Source organism: Eremothecium sinecaudum, chromosome VI, assembly GCF_001548555.1.
Source record: "Eremothecium sinecaudum strain ATCC 58844 chromosome VI, complete sequence".
NCBI classification, from domain to species: Eukaryota; Fungi; Ascomycota; class Saccharomycetes; order Saccharomycetales; family Saccharomycetaceae; genus Eremothecium; species Eremothecium sinecaudum.
The window spans coordinates 108,542-130,141 of NC_030897.1; the positions used below are offsets into that span (position 1 = coordinate 108,542).

Genomic DNA, 21,600 nt, shown 5'->3' on the forward strand with positions numbered 1-21,600 from the left:
GCACTAGAGGATCAAATTTAGTCATAAGATCCGAATTACGTTATTATAGAGGTTACAGAGAGCATTTTTATGTATTTAAACCATTTTTGTTCACTACTTTGTCATTACTATTATGAAAATTTATAATCCATTTTCATCTCAGTAAGCGTTAAACAGTACTCATCTCATTATAAAACTTTGTAAAGAAATACTGCCTCAGAGTGTCCTAAATCAGTTTTATGAAACTAAACCATAATGACTTTAACTACTGTTATTTGTATTGGTATGGCTGGGTCTGGTAAGACCACCTTCATGCAAAGATTGAATACGCATTTACACACTGCGAAGGAACCTCCATATGTCATAAATTTGGATCCAGCAGTGTTAAATGTTCCTTATGGAGTGAATATTGATATTCGTGACTCTATTAAATACAAGAAGGTCATGGAGAATTATAATTTAGGTCCAAATGGTGCTATTGTAACAAGTTTAAACCTTTTTAGTACGAAAATTGATCAGGTCATCAACCTTGTGGAGAAGAAGAGAGACAGCTTCAAACACTGCATAATTGATACGCCTGGCCAGATAGAATGTTTTGTTTGGAGTGCTTCTGGTTCCATCATTACTGAGTCTTTTGCCTCCACATTTCCGACGGTTATTGCATATATCATTGATACACCAAGAAACTCATCTCCTACTACCTTTATGAGTAATATGCTTTACGCCTGTTCTATTCTTTATAAGATGAAACTACCGATGATTGTGGTATTCAATAAGACCGATGTGACTAAGGCTGACTTTGCCAAGACTTGGATGACGGACTTTGAGGCTTTCCAGGAAGCGTTAAAATCGGACCAGGAACTAAACGGTGAAGCTGGAATGGGATCCGGATATATGTCATCGCTCGTTAATTCTATGTCCTTGATGCTTGAGGAATTTTACAGCCAGCTTGATGTTGTTAGTGTTTCTAGCTTCACTGGTGATGGCTTTAATGACTTCCTAGACGCTGTTGACAAGAAAGTTGATGAATACGACGCTAACTATAAGGCAGAGAGAGATCGTATTCTTCTTGAAAAGGCTAAGGCTGAAGAAAGCCGCAAGGATAAGTCTCTGGAAAAGCTCATGACAGATCTTGGCATCAAAGACAAGAAGGACGACAAATCCAAGACAACTGAGGACGGTGCAGATGTTCTTAGCGACCTAGAAGAAGGAGAACATGATGGTGTTGTTCTAAGAGATGAGGATGAGGATACGGAGAGGGTATATACTTTTGCGGACAATGACCGTACCGCCGGGGAGATCAACTCATCATCCGCAAGTGACCTTCAAATGAGGTACGAAGAGGCTTTCGCGAAGACTGCGAAGACCGCCAGCAGTCAAACCGCTGAGAACATCGCCAAGTACATAAGAAATTAAATAATAAAAGTAGGAAGTAATAGAATATAAAACAAAGATCAAAACTTTTGTTGATTTCGGTGCTAATTATACGTTCTTATACATATAGACCCTCATCATATCCATCGGGGATCGGCCTACTGCCATAAACGCCATTCCATGACACGGGTGCAGTGAATTTTGTTATCTTAGGAAAGCCATCCCATAACTGGGGTAACATTTCGCACATCAATTGAGCATCCTGATTATTGTCACCCTCATTAATCGACATAGCGATGTAGATGACAGAATCAAGGCTAGAACTCATGGGAACCACTGAATTCAGTAAATGGTAGATGAATTTGAAAATAAATTGCTCCGTAGATATGCCGTCCTGAAAGCTCTGTGCAGTAAAAGAGAAGAGGTTTTTATTTACAGATAGCTCCCCTTCTTTAGAAATGTGTAGACCTTCCGCAAATTCCCTTGCAACATCATCAATCGACGACACGGCACAAGTACCTACAGAAAACCTTGATTCAGTATTTGAGCTAACAGGTACATTAGATTCAAAAGGTGAAATGGAATCTAAAATAAGAACCCGCTTAGGAGCCAATTCCTGTATAAGTGGCACTAAAACCTGCTTACAAAACTCGTTCTCATGACCCTCGAACACGGGGGACCTCTGCTGTATAACGTATGTGTCCCGCTTTTTGTTGTAAAACAACTCTAAAGGAGTGGTATACCTCTTACTCGGCGATCCACTATATAGTGGGTTATCATTCTTATCTGCGTAGTCCAATGGCCCAAGAAACGCATGTAACCATTTTGAGTTAAGTTCCTTAATAAACCTGAATTCCTCTCTTAGAGAGTGCAACAAAAGGTCTGTACATAACTGAGGGACATTCCCAGCTGAAACAAATGGGATAATTAGTGTGGACATAATCTTCGGTAGCCTGGCGTAAACAACTGCTTACCTTTAGTTCACTAATGATTCATGTCAGTTTTATAGAAGGTAAGAATTAAATATACCACGTATAATGTGATAAATATGTGATAGACATAAATGAGAGCGAAGACAGCCCAAATGCGCTTAAAAGAGCTTTAGTGGGTTCTAGAATGTCTCATATTGACCGTGTCTCAATAAACTCTTTAGAGAGATCCGTAAGAGTTATTACTGATGTTTATATTATGTGCTCGTGTCTTTTTGGCAAGCAAGGTGTACATTGAAATTTTATTTTCTTTTTCAATATCGCTTATAAAATTGCCTGAGATGAGTTGATGCTCATCGAAAATTGGTGGAACAGGACACAAGAAAGCGTTTGAAGGCCTATAAACTACTCTAGGTGGGATGTCAACGAATTTTGAGAAGCAGTTAGAACAAGATATTGATAATGCGTCCTTGGAGAGCTTGAGAGACATTTTGATCGACAAGTCTGGCGATAACAAACTCACAAACCGTTTCAGAGCGTTATTTAACTTGAAATGTGTTGCTGAGTTGTACGAAGAGAAACCAGAAGATGCTGAGAAGGCCGTTAACTATATCTGTGAGTGCTTTCAAGACGAAAGTGAACTTTTAAAACACGAAGTGGCATATGTACTAGGCCAGACCAAGAACTTGAAATCTGCTTCGAAGCTTAGGGAAGTCATGTTGGATCAATCCCAGCAGTGTATGGTCAGACATGAGGCTTCAGAAGCCCTAGGTGCGCTTGGTGACAAAGAATCGATTCCCGCGCTCGAGAAATCTTTGAAGGAAGATCCATCGATCGAAGTCAGACAGACGTCAGAGCTGGCTATCGAGCGTATCAAGTGGAAGCACTCTGAAGCTGCAAAGTCAGAGAAGCTACAGACCTCTCTGTACTCTTCGATAGATCCTGCTCCTCCTTTGGCCCTAGACAAGGACTACGATATTGCTGAACTAAAAAGCATTTTGAACAATGGCGATGAGCCACTTTTCAAGAGATACAGAGCTATGTTCAGGCTGAGAGATATTGGAACCGACGAGGCCTGTTTTGCTCTTGCTTCAGGCTTCAATGACCCCTCTGCGCTCTTCAGGCACGAGATCGCCTATGTTTTCGGGCAACTTGGTAACCCATGCGTCGTACCAAACTTGGTAGAGGTCTTGAAGCGTCCAAACGAAGCTCCTATGGTCAGACACGAGGCCGCTGAGGCACTTGGATCAATCGCAACTGATGAGGTATTCCCAATCCTAAAGGAGCATGCCAAGGACTCCGATGAGGTGGTCAGAGAGTCCGCCCTGGTTGCTCTAGACATGTACGAGTACGAAAATAGCAATGAGCTCGAGTATGCTCCAGCCTAAGGTGCGCTGGCCTAAAAGTAACCTTCCTACACACCTATATAGTCCACTGTATTGCGTATCATACTAAACGGATAATCTTTAACTGTGTTTTCTACTTATCTAGCAGCATCGCCTGCAATACTACAACTAAAACTCCGTCACCACAAACATTAAAATGACTTCTAAGAAGGAAATTATCTTTGTTACGGGCAACAAGAACAAGTTGCGTGAGGTCCAGCAACTTCTCTACTCCGAGAACGCCCAGTATACCCTTGCGAACGAGCCTCTGGACCTCATCGAGGTCCAAGAGCTCGACCTCGAACATATCGCTCTCGCAAAGTGCAAGCAGGCCGTCTCAATCCTCGGCCCCACAACTCCCCTCTTTGTGGAAGATACCGCCCTCTCATTCACCGCTTTAAACGGTCTCCCAGGCGCATACATAAAATGGTTTCTACAAAGCATCGGTTTAGATGGTATCCTGCGCATGCTGAGCGCCTTTGAAGATAAAACAGCACAAGCAATCACAACCATAGCCTACCATGACGGCAATGGCAAGTACCACATATTTCAAGGTACCACGGAGGGGCGGATTGTCCCTAGCCGCGGACCTACAGACTTCGGCTGGGACTCGATCTTCGAGCCCAAAGACATAAACAAGACCTACGCAGAAATGGATAAGCCATCCAAACACGCAGTATCCCACAGAGGTAAGGCCTTCGCCAAGTTCAAGCGCTTTCTAAACGAACCAACTATCACCAACTAATGTCGTATTTAGTGATTGAGAAAAATTTTACCGTTCAGGCTTGTCGACCTTTATTTTTCATAGAAACATCATCGGTCTAACTCTTAAATAAGTTTATATAACAATATCTTTACTATAATAGAGGATTTCACAAAACTGAAACTCGATTGAAGGCGAAAATCAAGCAAGCAGTGCTGGAGTATATTGGTGTGATAGGGTACGTTGTTTGTGAGTCGAATTAATCAAGAGTTATAATAAAATCCTATCAGGGGATATGTCTCAGCAATTACAACAGGCGGTAGAGATCGCAAATTCATCCACAGCGGATGGAGAACTAAAAAAACAAGCATTGCATTATGTTGAGCAAATGAAAAGTAGTTCAAATGCTGCGGAATTATTTGTTGCTTACTTGAAAGAGCCCGGTATAAGCGACATAGGACGATTTGTGGCTTTGCAGGTGCTCTGTGAGTTGGCAATGGATAGTTCTCGAAGGGAAAGATTGATTTACTTAAAAGATACCGTTTTTTCTATTTTAAGGGAGAATGTTAGCGGGGGAGGAAATGAGCCTGAGTATGTGCGGAATAAGATTGCGGAGTTGGTTAGTCGGTTGTTCTATACCATGTATGGGGAGATAAACGGGAACCTATGGTCTAGCTTTTTTTCTGATATAATGCAACTGACGCAAGTAATAGGATTCAGAGATGGGGTTATGAGAGAATATAACGCAGTTGGTATGGATTATTTTCTGCGAATCTGCGCTTCTATTAACTCCGAGATAGGGGATCAAACTTTTGTTAGATCGAAAGAGTCTCAGCAAAAAAATAACAGCTTGAAAGATACTATGAGAGTCCAGGATGTGGGAGCTTTGGCTACTGTGTGGCTTCATGGGCTGCAGTCGATCCAGCAAGATGTGGGGAAACAGGATCTTGCGAATTTGATTATGCAGTGTATTGGTTCATACATATCATGGATAGACATAAACCTTGTCGTGAACTCCAACTACATAGCTACAATCTACGATTTTCTCAACTATGAGAAGACGAAGAAAACCTGTGCCCAGTGTTTATGCGAGATCATTTCAAAAAAGATGAAACCCAGGGACAAATTACAGTTGCTTGGGATGTTGAGTCTTACAGATAAGGTAGCCGAGCTGGGAGATGTGGACGTTGACGTGTACGAGCAGTTCTCTAAGTTGGCTGCTACGGTTGGGTTAGAGTTGTCCATGATTCTAGAGCAGTGTCACGAAGATTCGCCGCCCCTGGAGGCAGGTTCGACAGCGAACAGTGCTGACCAGCAAATAATAAGCGAGGTGGCGCCATTGGTTCTCAAGTTTATGAACCACGAATACGATTCCGTTACGCAACAGACTTTTCCTTTTATATCGCATTACCTGGCCATTTTGAAGAAGCTTTTCGCGGTTGGAGGTAAACCGGGAAGTACGGTTGCAATGAACTCTAAGAAACTGCCATTTGATCAAGCTCACCATGATTTCCTAAGCAACTGTATATCTGTTTGCATGAAGAAAATGGCCATCGACGAAACATGTGCCAAGGACGACACAGATGACATTGAAGAATTTGTGGAAACTGTGAGGTCTAAATTGAAAGTGTTCCAGGATAGCATAGCCGTAATAAACCCATCCATATACCTGGACCATATTTCCAAGCATATAGAATCTTTGTTACTTTCACAAGACTGGAGAAGTTTGGAATTAGCACTTTACCAAATGCATAATCTAGCCGAATCCATCAGGAACAATTACTTTGGTCTTAACAAAACTGCAATTGCGCAATCGCATCCCTCACAACTCATGACAAAATTTATGAACACAATCTTGAATACCAATTCCATTTTTCAGTCTAATAATCCACTAATTGAAATATCCTTTTTTGAACTTGTTGTAAGACACTATAATTTTATCAGTAACGCAGGCATCAACGAGGTTACAATCCTAAACATTTTTTGTGCTCCTTTTGGTATGTTTAATGAGGTAGAGAGAGTAAGATTAAGATCCTGGTATTTATTTTCAAGGTTAGTTAAGGTTACTAAGCCCAAGCTTGATGATGACGTATTGGCACAGCTACTATCGAAACTCTCGCCATTACTAGCGATAAAGACAGTAGAAGGCACAAACGGTGATCCAGATGTTGACACCGTCTTTGACAACCAGCTATACATCTTCGAAGGTGTTGGAATATTGATCGGAGCTAAAGCAAGTGAGCAATACGACATTCTTGATAGCGTATTGACTCCCTTGTTTTCTGATCTTGAGTCATGTATTTCCGTACCTGTAAAAACTCCAGTAGTTGTGTTGCAAGCCCATCACATATTGATGGCAATTGGCACCATTACCCGTGGTGTTCATGCTGGTTTAGTTCCCGAAAACCAATTGAACAATATACAAACTACGACTGCATTAGTTCATAAATCGTTGATTGAAAAGTTTTCTAACATCGCAGAAGTGATTTTAGTTACTTTCTCCTACTTCAACAAGCATGAGAATATCAGGGACGCGGCAAGATTCTCCTTTGCACGTTTGACGCCAATCTTAAAGAACAATATTATCCCATTCTCTAGCAGATTAATCTCCATCTTCCTAGAATCGGATCTTAAAACAATTGAGATGAACGATTTCTTAGGGTTTTTAGGACAAATGGTCCACAATTTTCACGAAGACGACAATTGTTACCAGTTATTTAATAACTTGTTCACACCAATGATTAAGAAGGTCTTTGCTTTGGCATCTCAGCTCGAGGAAGAAGGCCTCATCACCGCTTCCGAGTCTCCAAACAAACCTGGTAACGGAAAAAATGTCGTTGTAACAGACTCCTTTAGAGATAGAGTGCAACTAAAGAAAGCCTACTACAGTTTCCTGCAGTCATTTGTTACCAACAATGTAACTTCATTGTTGCTCACTACCACAAACAGAAATATTCTGCCCATAATTTTGACCGATTTGTTGACATATTCGTCCTCTGAAATTCACGAAACTTCCACCACGAAGTTGGCTCTCAATGTGTTAGTGAACTTTGTCAAGTTTTTCGGAACTGGTAGGTGTTCAGATCCCAATGACCGTAACGCTAACACCTTTGATCCAATTGAAGGTCTTAACGAGTTTTTCATTGCAAAGGCTATTCCCTTAGTCTTTGAAGTGCCCTTTAAATCGGAGTATGAATTCAACATTGAGGACGGCAGCTGTCGTGTCGTTGCTACGGACCTCTCTCGTCTTCTAAAGGCTCTTTGCGACATTAACGGTGATGTCAGTAACAACGCATGTCTTAAATATCTAACCGATGCTTATTTCCTGGAGATACAATTTCCACAGCAGATGGCCGTAGAATTCGTCCATGCTCTAGCCACATCAGATGAAAAGCAGTTTGAAAAGTACTTCATCAATTTCATCAGGTGCATGAAGTCTTAAAGATGCGAGATTTCATCTAGTAGCATTTGACGCAGACACAATACACAATATTACACAACATATCAAACAAAAAATACAGGTATTAAGGTCAATTAAGGTAATAGCATCCTATTAATAAGATCCTGTTAACTTGCGAGTAGTGTCATATTGAAATTCACGCACCAGCAAGCTCCTACAATACCACGTAACAGAGATTAGAACAACTCGTTGAAAACAAAAAGTTAAATACGCTGTAATCATATAATCAAAACATAGGCATTATTAGACATCGGTTACATAGCAATATACTGTTCTTTATTAATTATGGGCGTCAGGATTAACGTAATATATCATTTTAAACGAAGGCCTTCTATAGGTGGCAAATTTTGTTCAAATAACATCTGAGTCTCCTAGATCCTTTAAATTTGACATAAAGTAGCTAACATTGTTAATTTTAAGGGCGTAGTGGGTCTATTAAGAACTTTGAAGTGAATCTTTGCCTGCAAGTCTGAATAAGGTGACGGTGAAGCCCTCCTTTGTCTTATTTTATCCGCTTAATATACAATTATTTTAACAGCTATAATGTCATCAGGACTAAACGATCAAACCGCAGCTAAAGGTGATTTAGAGCACCACCAAGAACTAAATACTACAGAATCAGCTGATATTAGTTTGGACGGTAACGAAAAAGATGACCTTCTGAAATTTATTCACACCCTTAAGCAAAAGCAGTCACTTAATACAAGCAACAACCAAGAGCAAGAGCGTAGTGTGAGAAGTGCAGCAAGTAGTGTTAAACCTTCTGATCTTTCTCATATGGTAGAGGCAACAAATATGTCATTTACCGCTGAATACAAGCCTGTTTCTATAAAGGAGAATGTTTATTCGATAACTGAGCTACTCAAACTTCAAAACAGTGCTCCTGACAGTGTCGTTAACAGCACCTTGGCTACTCTACCAAAAAAGAGTTTTTGGAGGTTAGGCGGTAGAGCACATCATGAAGGAAAGAATCATTTGCACAAGGAAGCGGGCTCCCATGAAAAAAAGAACACTAGAAATCGTGGATCTAGGAATAATGGCAAGCGCGGCAACCCTAATAATAATAACAATAATAGGAACCAAAATCATGAATCAACTAAAGAGATTAGTAGGGATGACTTGCTTGCCATGGAGGAAAAGCTACAGCCAACAGGGAACTCTATGGCTGACTTTGAGAGGTGGAGAGCTCAGGTGCGGGAGCTAGAGCGGAAGAAAAAAGGGCTTAGCGCTACTGATACAGAACAAGATGTCAAATTGAAGCCATCAAACTCTTTTTCGGACTTTTTTAACTTCAAAAAGGACGATAATACCACATACGAGGAACTCGAAATATCCGAGCCACGTTCAGCAACTCCTAAAGGCTCGTCTTCGAGATTTTCTTCGTTCTTTAGCAACACTTCAGTTTCTGGCACCAGTGCAGCACCAGAACTCGGGGTTGCTTCACCCTCTAATACATCTCCGGAGTCTGCAGCAAGGACTAGTGGCTTCAGGTTAATGTCATTATTTAATAAAGACGAGAAGACTGGTGAGCCAGTAGCTAATACAATACCAGAAGCTTCACCTGGCTCTACTAAGGCACAAGAAAAGTCTCCATCTGCTCCTAATACTGGCGTTCCAATCTCAACTACGAAACCTACCGAACAATCTAGTCAGTTTTTCCAAAGCTTGATGACAAAGGGTAAATCATCGAATACAAATAGACAGGAGCAACTTAGACAAGTTGGATCACAACCACCATTACCTCAGCAAATGCTGGATAATATGAAAAATTCAGCTAATGTCAATGTCCCCCCAGGCCTAGCAAAGGCTAATAGACCAGCGAATGTTGCAGGAGTCCCTCCGCCACCAGGTTTCCCTATGCACTTCGCACATCCTCACATGATGCCACCAATGAATGGTCAGATGGCTATGCCTCCACCAGGCTTCCAAAACTTCACGATGGTTCCTCCCCCAGGTATGTTTAATGGTGCGACGATCAATGCGGAGCAGGCCCCAGCAACCCCACAACAACTTCAACAATCGCCCCAATCACAGCAGTCACAGACTCAGCCGTCAGGACAACAGCAGAGCCAACAACGAGATCAATTACAGCAAATGCAAGACCCTAACCATTCACAACAAGTATTGCAACATCAGAGGGCCGAACATTCTCAAGAATCACAACATGAAAGCCAGCAAGAAAGGCAACAGGTAATAGGTGTAAACCCATCAAAGCATTGTCGAAAGGGCCCTCCTCCACCGTTTTTATCAGCACCTGGAGCTCTACCACCAATGCCACCAATGCAAGGAGGACAACCACCTTTTGGTCATCAACCCCCTACAGGATTCATGCCAAATGGACAGAAAATGGTTTCTCAGCCTCCTTCCGGGTTTGCTTCCTATGGGCAGAATATTATGCCTCAACCTGTCGCAGCTGGATTTACCCCATACGGCCAAAAGATTTCTCCACCACCATTAGCTGGATTCAATTCGTATGGTCAATCAGTTCCGCGTCAGTTACAACAGCAGAAAAAATAATTCCGCTACATAACATTGCCATTTAGTACTACAATGAAAGTAATCTTTTTCTTCATATCAATACTTATCCATTATACAAATACAACCCATATCTATTACATATATGAATAAAGTTCAGCGTATATCCTCATTTAAAGCTGGGAAATCTTCATTACAAGGTTGAGGAGTTGCAGGTGTTCATTTGTACCGTGTGTTAACCTGCTGTCAGTCTCAAATAGTAGTTTAAATACTTCGTTCTTGAACTTGGTCCCTAACTCGTTATTGTTGACGTAATAATCATGTAGCTGTGCAATAACCGAGGATGCACTCCAACCGCTCTTAATGAAGTCATTCACATATTTGATTATATCGTCCAAGTTCTTGGAATTTACCTTATCAATCAATTGCATTAGTATTTCATCTGGCACAACACCAGCCAATTCTTCTATCTGTCGACTAGTAATTTCTTTCGAGTCAGAAAACGAAATAGCCTTCGCAGCAGACTGTAATAACGTGATGGCTCTTCTCAAATCACCCTCCGCAATATCCAGAGTTTTTACTAAAGCTTTGTCAGAACATGTCAATCCTTCTTCCTTTGCGATATACTGTAAACGTGACAGCGCATTTGTTTCATCTAGAGGCTTAAATCTGAACTTAGAACATCTCGAGGTTAATGGATCTATAATACGTGTAACGTAGTTACAAATCAAACAGAACCTTGTTACTGTCGAATAGGTCTCCATAGTTCTACGCAATGCACTTTGAGCATCTGCAGTCATCGAATCTGCCTCGTCCAAAATAATAATCTTATATGGAGGACATGGATAGCGCTCTAGGTCTTCTTTAGTAGGATTTGTTACAGTTAATCTTGCAAAGTTTTTGACTTTCTCCCTAACAATTGAAATACCACGTTCATCAGAAGCGTTAAGTTCCAGCACTCTACTCTTCATTAATTCAGGGCCAAATAACTCCTTAGTAAGAGCCAAGATCGTTGAAGTTTTACCAGTACCAGGAGGCCCATAAAACAGCATATGTGGAAGATTAGCAGACTGTAGAGTTCTCTTCAAAACGGTTACTGCGTGTTTTTGAGCAGCAACATCGTCTAGCTTCTTTGGCCTATATTTCTCAACCCATGGTTTAAGGTGATCATTTTGGTCTACAGGATTTAAACGTTGTCTCTTGTTAAAGAATGGTTCAGGAGCCATAATTATAGCCAATAAATATCCAATTGAGATTATAGAGAGACCTTTTAACCAGTTTTTTTGGATTGGTGTACTTAATCAACCTTGGCTAGGTAGCTAATTAAGGTTGAAATTTTTCATTAAAACGAGATGAGCTTACACATATAGTTGGAGATAGTCATTAAACAGTAACCATAAAGATGAGTGATGACTCAGATTGGTTAGCTGGATCTGATGATGAAGCTACTAATTCTATTAAACCAAGAAGTGAAAGCTATGACATAAAAAAACTGGAAAGTACCCATAGAAAGAGGGGATATAGAGATGGCATCTCGTCAGCTAAAGAAGAAAACCTACAACATGGATTTGATATAAAGTTTCCTCAAGGTTCATCGCTGGGATTCAAGGTTGGTGAAATATTAGGTTCACTTCATTTGTTAAGTAGTTTTTTTACTGATGATAAGGAATTGCGACATGACTTTGAACAGGCGAAAGTTGACCTTCATATATCTAATATATTAAGTGAAGCCAACTTCAATAATGAAATGGAACTGAAGTCTGAAACCCCCCCAAGTATTGAGAAATGGAATTCAATATTGGCAAAGTATAATTTGAAATATCTCAACTGATTTTAGTCTTGTATTTTAGTATTAAATATGTATATTTTATATACAGTAGTAGGAAAAGTGCATTAACTTTTTTACCAGAATGAACACCAGCCGATATAGTGCTGGCACAGGTTTTCAACGGAAGTTGCTTGTTGAATTAGCTTATCCACCTGTTCTGGTACGTCCAACTCGTGGAATCTACGGAAGTCGTTTCCGGTTAACTTATCCGTAATACGCTTTAAAACTAACGTAGCCCTTGCATTCCTAATTTCTGATCGTTGCTGTACTTCCATCCTAGCAGCCTCTTCAACTGTAATTACACCATTTCTCAACAATTCGCTGGGATTGGTTAATGGTAATTGAATACCTGTCTGCTCTGTTATTGCATGTGTTGGGAGATCAAATCCCCAGTTGATCAACGGATCATGTGCGAAGGCTTCCAAAATAGCCATTAAGGATTCCTTATTGACTCTTAAGACCTTCATTACGTTTTCGCATGTGATACGGAAACTTCCTTCAATACCACTGACCTCCATTGCGTATGTTAGCATCCTCGTCAATCTGAATGGCACCTTCTCTGGATACTTTTCTCTCAAAATCGCAGCCTCAAAACAGTCTCCAAAGTCAATGTGAACTACTTTACCGGTGATACGATCTAACATTAGATTACTTGGGTGACGATCACCCAAACCCAAAATGTAGCCTACCATGGACATTACAGCTAATGATCGGGTATATGTTGTACGTCTTTCAAGCCATGCTTCTGAAGACCTACTCTTCAGCCACAGGACCTTGTAAAGATCTTTACCTTTAGTGTTATCCAAAGCATATGTGAACACCTCCACCTTTTGTAGCAAGGTTAAATTATCGTAATCAGGAGCCATTTGCAGCATGATCCTGTGTTCTAGATTCAATTGTATTTTTCTTGACTCGCGGTATTCCCTGATGAGGACATGGAAGGTGTCACTGTTGGGCACCCAGCCCAATAATCCAGACTTTGGAGAAAGCGGAATAGCGGGATACTTTTGAATATCCAAATGTCTACGGAAACATTCTGGATCATGTTGCAAGAGCGTGTTCACCAATCCAAATAACTGCATGACCAAACTATCCTGCCTAATATCCTCATGACCTTTGAGAGCATATTGATAGTCTTTACCATCGCTACCTCTGATAGATAAACGTCTTGGTCTTTGTTTTGATGAAATGACGGAAAATACAGGTTCAAAATGGGCAATTCGAACACTTGGTCTACCAGTATGGTAAGTACCTGGAACTGCAAGTTCTAGGTTATGAGCGGCTAACAATTTAGGGGATACATGCTGTAAATCTAAAGTTTGCAACTGTGGGAGTTGTCTGCTAATACGACGGAAAACATTGTAATAAATATCCCATGCCTGATTCAGATTACTAATATCCTGTGTCCTTTTATAGTTCATCACCCATTCGTATGCATCATTTAAATCTCTACCAAAAGAATTTTGGAATGATATTTCCCTTAGGGTTTCTGGTCCTCTTTTTAGCATTTCATGTAAAGGTTCCAATGTAGCAAACATTTTCTCTGTATTATGTTCGCCAAAAAACTGTCTGCTTGCATCCTCGAGGCCTTCATACCATAGTTCGTGCCATAAAACTGCAACCCTAATCAACTCGTCACTCACTAATTCCGCCTGTTCAACCAAATGTGAACTGTGCATCCTCATCTTCTCCATAATAGATAATGCCGCCCGCTGTCTTGATACTGACTCCGACTTAATGGCAACAGTCAGTGGGAATACAAGAGCCTGAGGATGTGCTTTGCCAAGATCCGATAGTAAAGACAATAGAGATCTACTAACCGTTTGGTTTGGTTGATGAATTCTAGAGATTAACTGAGGAATGACTTCCAACCAATTATCAATCTTAATCAAGTTGAAACCCTCGTGCATGGCTTGAGCAGCTTCGGGAATGCCACCAAAAGTAAACCATAGCGTTAAAAGCCTCAAAGTATCCTGTAATGAGTTGGATTCAGAAAGAGAGATAGAATGGAAGAAACCTTTGATAGCAGGAACAACATGGTGTTGGACTAAATCTGGATACTTTTCTGAGTTTCCATTGACATGTTCCATACCGAAAGTAACCTGGTGCAGTTGATCGTTGAGTTGTGTATCTGAATCTTTTTCACTTGAGCGAGTACGGCGCTCCTCACGCACCCTATCAGTCATTAATGAAATCACTTCAAAGTTTGCTAAAGCCCAATTATGCCAGGCCTTATACCAAGTGTTATCGAAATGAGTTGCTAATAAATAAGAACCCAATATAGTGTCCGGTGCTTCTGTTCTCCACTTGGGCTGTAACATAACTCGCCATTCACCTTGTTTTAAAAAGCAACGGGCTAATAGCTTTGTATAATCTTCTATGTGGCTGGCTGGAACAATACTATTCTGAGGGACACTTTGTGCTATCATGTTACTTGGATCTAAGCCCAAATCATGAGCCATTCTTGAAGTGAAACTGATTAAATGCCGCAGAGCCTCCTTTCTTGAGCCTGTTGCCCACATGTACTTCAATTGGGCGTAAACAACTGGAGGTGGTGCTCTTGCAGTATTTGGATGCTCTGGATCACCGCATTCCTCTAATAATGGGTTGATTGCTTTTTGGGCCAAACCCATCCTGCCGGACTTCCTACATAAGTTGGCAAACTTTATCCAAACTTGCATATCCTGTTTAGGTTTAACCACCAATGACCGAACTCTTAAAATACGTTGCCAAACATCAACATTTTTTTGACAGCCCAACAACCTATGGTTCCACATTTCCCTCATAGAAACCCGTTTCTCCGAATTTTGAGGTAGTTTCTTATATTGTATAATTTCCTCCAGCTCTGTTATCATCTGCGATCTGACCACAACGCTGTAAGCTCTATTGTAACTTTCATTAACTAAAGCAGACATCTCAGTCACCAAAAGGTCTCTGGCAAGAAATATATGCTCTGCTGCCTTTTCAAAGTCATTCCTATGCAAACATAAGATAGCGTCAAAAAACTCTTTATCTGGTGATTGGGCTTTCATCACACAAATATATTTCTCAATTGAGTCCCATTCAGCCAAACCCCATGCAGCACCAGCAGCTAATGGGGCAATGATTCTTTTTATTTCAAGTGTAGAGTTGCCCCATTTTTCAGATGCCAGCTTTGATAGCTGTTCCCATTCTCCTAATGCGTGCAAGGATCTCATCTTACCCATAGTAACTTCAATTGTATCTTCTCCTGCAGCTTCACGTCTATTGTAAGCGTTTAAAGCATCGTCCCACCTTTGTAACTTCTCGTACCATGTCTCCTTCAATTGTAAGTCGTGGTGCTGTTGGGCGTGCTTCAAAATACCGATTGCAGCATCTGTTTGGTGGAGTTGATTATTAATACTGATCAATGATTCAATCGTAGAAGTGTTAGGTTCTTGGATAAACTCTAACTCCTTGTAATGCAAAGCTTTAGCGTAAGCATGGCAGCGTTGAGCATATTCCCCTAATGTAGGTATTGAGATAGGTAGTGACTTGTCATCGTGTTCCATAAACTCAACTAAATTTAACAAAGTTTGGTGTATTTCGGGTGGATTGTTGGGAGAAGAAAGCGCAGTACATAATGACTTAACAAGATCCTCTTGATATTGTGTGTATAGTTCGGTCCAACAACTGGCAAATGACGCATTAAATAGTTCACGTGCCAAGGGGAAATAAATACCAGCCAAACCTGAACAAGATCTTAGCGCATGAGAAGGAGATTCCTTCAAAAGCTGTATGGATAACCTCCTTATCCACTCTTGCCAATCCTCCTTTGTACGTTGCTGGTTGCAATCCCAAGCAGCTTTCAATACTGCTTGATTTACTGGAAGCTTTCTTGCAGGGAGCTCTGTTTCAGCTAATTCCCTATTAGGTACATCAAAATCCTTATCAATAATTATTTTAGTTGGCAATGGCTCGTTGTTTAATAGTTTAGCGACCAATTGATCATATATTGTATGTTGGATATGTGATTTAACCAGAATTTTATTAATTATTGGAACGAAAACAGTGAAATCAGTACCTAATTGTAACAAAAGTAAACTTAAGGTGTTCATAGTGGACTTAATAAGTTGGCGATCAGAAGTATTCAGTACTCGAATCATAGTCTGAACAATACGCGACGACATTTCAGACAAATTGACATTTTTGGCTAGTCTTCCAATGGTCACTATCGCCGCTTTGTTCAAACTCCCGCTGCCATATTCACACATGCGAACTATGGATGGAAGCACTAGATGAACATAGTCGTCAAGATTGGGACCAAAAACAACTAATGACTTTAGGATCCTTACAGAAACGATCTTCTTATTTGAATTATCTTTCTCCAAAACATCTAAAAATAACGTCAATGTTGCAGGTAAGTATGGTTTGAATTCACCCTCAAGTGACTTAGATATTGATTCAATGACAGATATTATTGTAATCTGTAATTTAATCACAGGAAAAAATTCTTTAACAACCTCAAAGATGCCATCAACATATGGTCTTATATGTTTTTTAACAATTGTTACCATTATACCAAGTTGTTGGAAGTAAAACTCCAATAAAGAAGGCGGACATGTCCTCATTACGTTGATCATGCTTGGAATTATCTGTCTCAGGAAAGAAACACAACGTAAACTCAAAGTTTGAAAGATGACTATTACAGCTTGAATAACGGCTGTATGGTGAGATGATAGTGAAGGATCTTTTAATATCTTCATTAGTGTATTAATAACCACTGTAGGATAGTATTCTTCATTTGAAGGAGACATTCCTTGCATTAGTAGTGCAACATCAATGGGTGGTGCATTCTGTTCTACAGAAATTGGCGTACTAGACGCTCTTTCAACTTCTCTATGTTTGTATGGGTCAAGAGCTCCAAGGATACCAATTAAACGAACAGTTTCCCTTCTTATAGATTGAGAGCTTTCCGACTTTAAAATGTTCACAAGAATACCTAACAATTGAGGGTAGTCTAGTAGTGGATCAATAACATAACCGGATGAAGCGGCAAGTTGTCCTAAAACTTTCAATGCAGCGCCTCTTTTAAATGTATTTGATTGATCTTGGAATGTATTTATAATCAGTGGCATTAAATCATCCAGGTACTCCTTCATACTTTCACCACCTACAACGGATAACTCACCAACTGCCTTCAAAGCAGTTGATGCAACAGCAGATGAACTATCGAGACATTTCGGTAATAAAACATCTAGTATAGGTTCAATATACAACCGGGTGACATCCTTGCTTGAACTTATTAATGTGCAAAACATAGCTGCGCTTTCCTCCTTTTTGCGGGTCATGCTTGAGTGCTTTAGTTCTGTCAAGAGTTGAATTAACGTCTTTCTTAGAGAGGGTACAATATAGGCCGGATTGACCGAGGCTAATTGGCCAACAATCCTAATTGCCTCCATCTGGATCGCAAAAACTTCATCATTTAAAGCCATAAATAACAACCTGGCGTTATCCGGTTGTGATAACTGGGGATAAAAGCTGCTATCTAAGTGCTTTAAGATCTCAAATCTTATATCTGCAACCGGGTCTGTAATGGCAACTGTTAACAGTTTGCTTAACACTTCAGCAACTGCATTCAAAGCGTGAAGTGATGTTTGTTTGCATATATTTTCTTTGACAAACAGATCACAGGAAGTTAAGGCTGCTAGTTTCCTGACTTGAGGATTATCATGCTCGATATAGGATATAGTAACAACTCGCACAAACTCCGTGAGTGAGTATTTATAGTTAATGCTAGTTAACATCCGCAGAGACTGTGTCAATATCAGTGCATCTTGTTCATTATCGTTATTGTCATAAGTTTTCCGTAACCACGATTGATCTCTGTATGCTCGAGCCTTCTCCGCTGAGAATTTCTTCATTGGCGTGGGAGATCCAGGAGGGGTAAATTTTTCCCCAGAGAGCGTGTAACAGATCAGGTCCAGGAGCTTTTCATTAATAAGAGGCTCTAAAGCAGGTATTTCTTCATTAAGAGTCTCCAAAGTGTCCTGAACATAATCACTCAATGGACAAGCTAGCATTAAGTCCAACAAGTCACTATGCAAGTATTTGGAAATAGCAGGTCCAACAGCACATGCTAATTTGGCAATACAGTAAAACAACTCACGCTCAAAATGTTTTCTTGACTTGTATTTTGTCATGAAGCCGTCTCTAATATTGTCAAGTACGGAATCCATATAGGGGGCAATATTCGCACGAACTTGAAATGCTATATCACCAATTGAAACTAGTATTGCAGCTTTATCAGGATTATTAGTAGGGGTGGAATGCATATTCTTTAATAAAGTCAGGTAGTGTATCATTGTATTATCAAGATAGTTTTCTGTAAAAAGGTTTGGATCAAAAGAAGCTAGCAGCGGCAACACTGCATATATCTCCTTCCTTATGACAGCATGTTTATGTTCCTTGTATCTGGTGGTCGTTTCATATATCTCGTTGAACTTTTCATGTAAGTAAGGTCCCTTCAAAGAAACTAGTTCCCGATAAACTAGTAAAGTACCATGAACAGCTTCATGTGTGGCCAATGTTAAACCGTATGCACAGCCTTTAAACAATCTTTGAACCCACTTATTTGTCAATGCAGAGTCTCTCTCACTAATTATTGCCAAACAATGCCTCAAAGTTACCGCAGCATCGGTTCTAATGACCAATTTCGTATCTCTCAAAGCTCTCCATATGTTGTCAAGGATGGAATTTAAGTATGGGTATAGTAGGTATGGAGAATTATCGCTAATAGCCGTAATTATAAGCAGCGATGCATGTTTCTTATATTCTTGTTTTGAATTGGAAGATGAACTCTCCGGGGATGTGGTGAGCCACTCAATGCACGTCTTGACTTCAAATTCAACGAAATCTGATGTCAAAGTTCTCCCAGGAGCCGCCAATTTGCCAAGGGTAGTTGCAGCAGCCCTCATAACTTCAATATCACTGGACGGTATCAGTACTCGCAGATAATTCGCCAACCGTGATGTCTGATTAGGTAATTCGTCGGTGTGCGAATAGAAATCTATAAGGGTATTCACAGCAAGTATGCCACCCAGCTTCGCATTAGAATCAGACCCATGAATGAGTTCAAATATTTTGTTATTCAATTCATTACTGAACCTTTGAAAATGTTCTGTTGAAACCTCTCTTGCCAATGAGATTAGACTATTTTTCAACTCAATAGAGGCCGCCTTTCGCTCATTATTGTTACTGCTCTTTAATCTATTGAATATAATAGTAAAACCAGTAAAGTTAGTCTCATAGTCAACCTCAACACCGCCTTGAGTAGTTACCGCCTTAACTAAATCACCTGCTGCATCATTTCCAACAGCCGCTGAAGATGCACCTGCTGTTCCAGCAGCAGAAGCGGAATCTACAAACAACACATCTGTAGAAGAGATCATTGGTGACAATCTTTTCCTATTCCTGTCACCCTTCCTTTTTAACATTATAGTAGGGTATTTCGTAGGTAGGGCTTAGTTATATCTTACGTTGTTTATTAGCTATCTTCTTATATAGATTGTTTTGGCTTTTAAATAAAGGAATTTTTGCTTATTAAAAAATCTCAACACGAAAATAGGATTCACAGCCGGGTAACCTGCAAGCACATGACTTCCCAGAGACCTGATTGAGCATTCCATTAATGTATTTGACAATACTCATGGTCTTCGCGTCTTGAAGCTTAGTCTCTGTGTTGTTACGGCTTAGGGGTTGTATATTCCACTGTATATACCGATTAAAGTGCTATCTGGCAAGCCTGGGTGGCCAGAAATGAGTAGTACAGACCATAGGGACTTAGCACAGCCCTTGGCAAGTCTACAGGTGGCTTGAACCGAAATACACCTCTTACGTGGCGCATTAGCTGCTGCCGCGCATCACGAGCTGCTATGTTAAGATCACTATTAACGAGGTCAACTGTCGTGAACCCCTTTCCGTAAATTAAGCTAATACCAATTACTGGTTACTATATAGAGATCTATGAGGAGAAGAAGGATCAGAACGAGTATTCTAGGGAGCTATAAAGACACTATTACACTCAAAAATGTCGTACATTACCAATCCTGCCATTATTATGGATAATGGTACTGGTTTAACCAAGCTGGGATTTGCAGGAAACGACATTCCCTCATGGGTTTTCCCAACAGCAATTGCCACTGCGCAGCATTCAAAAGCCGGCTCTAATCCTACAGGTGGGAATTCTCAGTCTCAGGTGGGAATTAGCGCTGGTGCACAGTCAGCATACTTTGGAAATGCGACCTCTACAACCGCTTTTAGTAACTTAGCCTCTACTACGTTATTGTCCAATAACTTGTCTGGAAAGAGGGGAACCGAGGATTTAGACTTCTTTATCGGGAATGAGGCTCTTGCAGCAGCTCAGGGTCCTTCATATTCTTTAAGTTATCCAGTTAAGCATGGTCAGGTCGAGAATTGGAGCCATATGGAAAGATTTTGGGAGAACTCGATATTCAAATACTTGAGAGCAGAACCTGAGGACCACTACTTCTTGTTAACAGAACCACCACTTAATCCCCCTGAGAACAGGGAACAAGTTGCTGAAATTTTCTTTGAGTCTTTTAACTGTGCAGGTTTGTACATTGCAGTACAGGCAGTTCTTGCACTAGCTGCATCTTGGACTTCGTCTAAGGTCACCGATCGGTCGCTAACAGGTACGGTGATTGATTCTGGTGATGGTGTCACTCACGTTATTCCCGTTGCTGAAGGTTATGTGGTTGGTTCTGCTATAAAAAACATTCCTATCGCAGGTAGAGATATCACGTTGTTTATTCAATCATTATTAAGAGAGCGTGGTGAGGCTGACACATCGCTAAGAACTGCAGAACGTATAAAACAAGAATACTGCTATGTATGTCCTGATATGGTTAAAGAATTTAACAAGTTTGACAGAGACGCGGATAAATTTGCTAAACTAATAGTGGAGAACCAGGAAAACACTCAAAGAAAAATTGTTGATATTGGTTATGAACGTTTCTTGGCTCCGGAGATATTCTTCAACCCAGAAATTGCGTCATCCGACTTCCTCACTCCGCTTCCTACAATCGTTGACCAGACGATTCAAGCATGCCCAATCGACGTCCGTAAAGGTCTTTACAATAACATTGTTCTATCTGGAGGCTCTACAATGTTTAAAGACTTTGGTCGTCGTTTGCAAAGGGATTTGAGATCCATTGTTAATAATAGAATTGCACAGAGCGAATTGCTAAGTGGTACAAAATCAACAGGTGTCGATGTGCAAGTTATTTCCCATAGAAGACAAAGAAATGCCGTCTGGTTTGGAGGATCTTTACTTGCACAAACTGCCGAGTTCAAGAGTCACTGCCACAATAAGAGAGATTACGAAGAATACGGCCCGGCGATCGTTAGGAACTTCAGCCTGTTCAACATGGTATAGGAATTTCATTTGCAAAAGATACGTATATATGTATTATGTTGTATACAGATGC

The 21,600-nt window shown here is 40.5% G+C and overlaps 10 protein-coding genes across 10 annotated transcripts; 7 read left to right on the top strand and 3 right to left on the bottom strand.

The window, feature by feature from the left end:
* Positions 1-234: 234 nt before the first annotated feature.
* On the top strand, positions 235-1,395 carry NPA3 (GTPase NPA3; the record flags this gene model as incomplete). The annotated part of the gene is made up of 1 exon (XM_018133309.1): positions 235-1,395. One exon carries the CDS (start codon positions 235-237, stop codon positions 1,393-1,395), a length of 1,161 nt encoding a protein of 386 aa, XP_017988565.1.
* A 76-nt stretch (positions 1,396-1,471) lies between these two features.
* ADD66 (Add66p) lies at positions 1,472-2,293 on the bottom strand (the record flags this gene model as incomplete). Its single annotated transcript, XM_018133308.1, has 1 exon — positions 1,472-2,293. The coding sequence occupies one exon, from the start codon at positions 2,291-2,293 to the stop codon at positions 1,472-1,474; it is 822 nt and encodes a 273-aa protein (XP_017988566.1).
* Positions 2,294-2,701: 408 nt separating this feature from the next.
* Positions 2,702-3,670, top strand: LIA1 (deoxyhypusine monooxygenase; the record flags this gene model as incomplete). Its single annotated transcript, XM_018133307.1, has 1 exon — positions 2,702-3,670. One exon carries the CDS (start codon positions 2,702-2,704, stop codon positions 3,668-3,670), a length of 969 nt encoding a protein of 322 aa, XP_017988567.1.
* Positions 3,671-3,824: 154 nt separating this feature from the next.
* On the top strand, positions 3,825-4,412 carry HAM1 (nucleoside triphosphate pyrophosphohydrolase HAM1; the record flags this gene model as incomplete). The annotated part of the gene is made up of 1 exon (XM_018133306.1): positions 3,825-4,412. One exon carries the CDS (start codon positions 3,825-3,827, stop codon positions 4,410-4,412), a length of 588 nt encoding a protein of 195 aa, XP_017988568.1.
* Positions 4,413-4,665: 253 nt separating this feature from the next.
* On the top strand, positions 4,666-7,812 carry LOS1 (Ran GTPase-binding protein LOS1; the record flags this gene model as incomplete). The annotated part of the gene is made up of 1 exon (XM_018133305.1): positions 4,666-7,812. One exon carries the CDS (start codon positions 4,666-4,668, stop codon positions 7,810-7,812), a length of 3,147 nt encoding a protein of 1,048 aa, XP_017988569.1.
* Positions 7,813-8,373: 561 nt separating this feature from the next.
* On the top strand, positions 8,374-10,347 carry EAP1 (Eap1p; the record flags this gene model as incomplete). The annotated part of the gene is made up of 1 exon (XM_018133304.1): positions 8,374-10,347. One exon carries the CDS (start codon positions 8,374-8,376, stop codon positions 10,345-10,347), a length of 1,974 nt encoding a protein of 657 aa, XP_017988570.1.
* A 131-nt stretch (positions 10,348-10,478) lies between these two features.
* On the bottom strand, positions 10,479-11,531 carry RFC2 (replication factor C subunit 2; the record flags this gene model as incomplete). The annotated part of the gene is made up of 1 exon (XM_018133303.1): positions 10,479-11,531. The coding sequence occupies one exon, from the start codon at positions 11,529-11,531 to the stop codon at positions 10,479-10,481; it is 1,053 nt and encodes a 350-aa protein (XP_017988571.1).
* A 176-nt stretch (positions 11,532-11,707) lies between these two features.
* YAE1 (Yae1p) lies at positions 11,708-12,136 on the top strand (the record flags this gene model as incomplete). Its single annotated transcript, XM_018133302.1, has 1 exon — positions 11,708-12,136. The coding sequence occupies one exon, from the start codon at positions 11,708-11,710 to the stop codon at positions 12,134-12,136; it is 429 nt and encodes a 142-aa protein (XP_017988572.1).
* A 71-nt stretch (positions 12,137-12,207) lies between these two features.
* Positions 12,208-19,587, bottom strand: TOR1 (phosphatidylinositol kinase-related protein kinase TOR1; the record flags this gene model as incomplete). The annotated part of the gene is made up of 1 exon (XM_018133301.1): positions 12,208-19,587. One exon carries the CDS (start codon positions 19,585-19,587, stop codon positions 12,208-12,210), a length of 7,380 nt encoding a protein of 2,459 aa, XP_017988573.1.
* Positions 19,588-20,180: 593 nt separating this feature from the next.
* On the top strand, positions 20,181-21,548 carry ARP3 (actin-related protein 3; the record flags this gene model as incomplete). Its single annotated transcript, XM_018133300.1, has 1 exon — positions 20,181-21,548. The coding sequence occupies one exon, from the start codon at positions 20,181-20,183 to the stop codon at positions 21,546-21,548; it is 1,368 nt and encodes a 455-aa protein (XP_017988574.1).
* Positions 21,549-21,600: the final 52 nt, after the last annotated feature.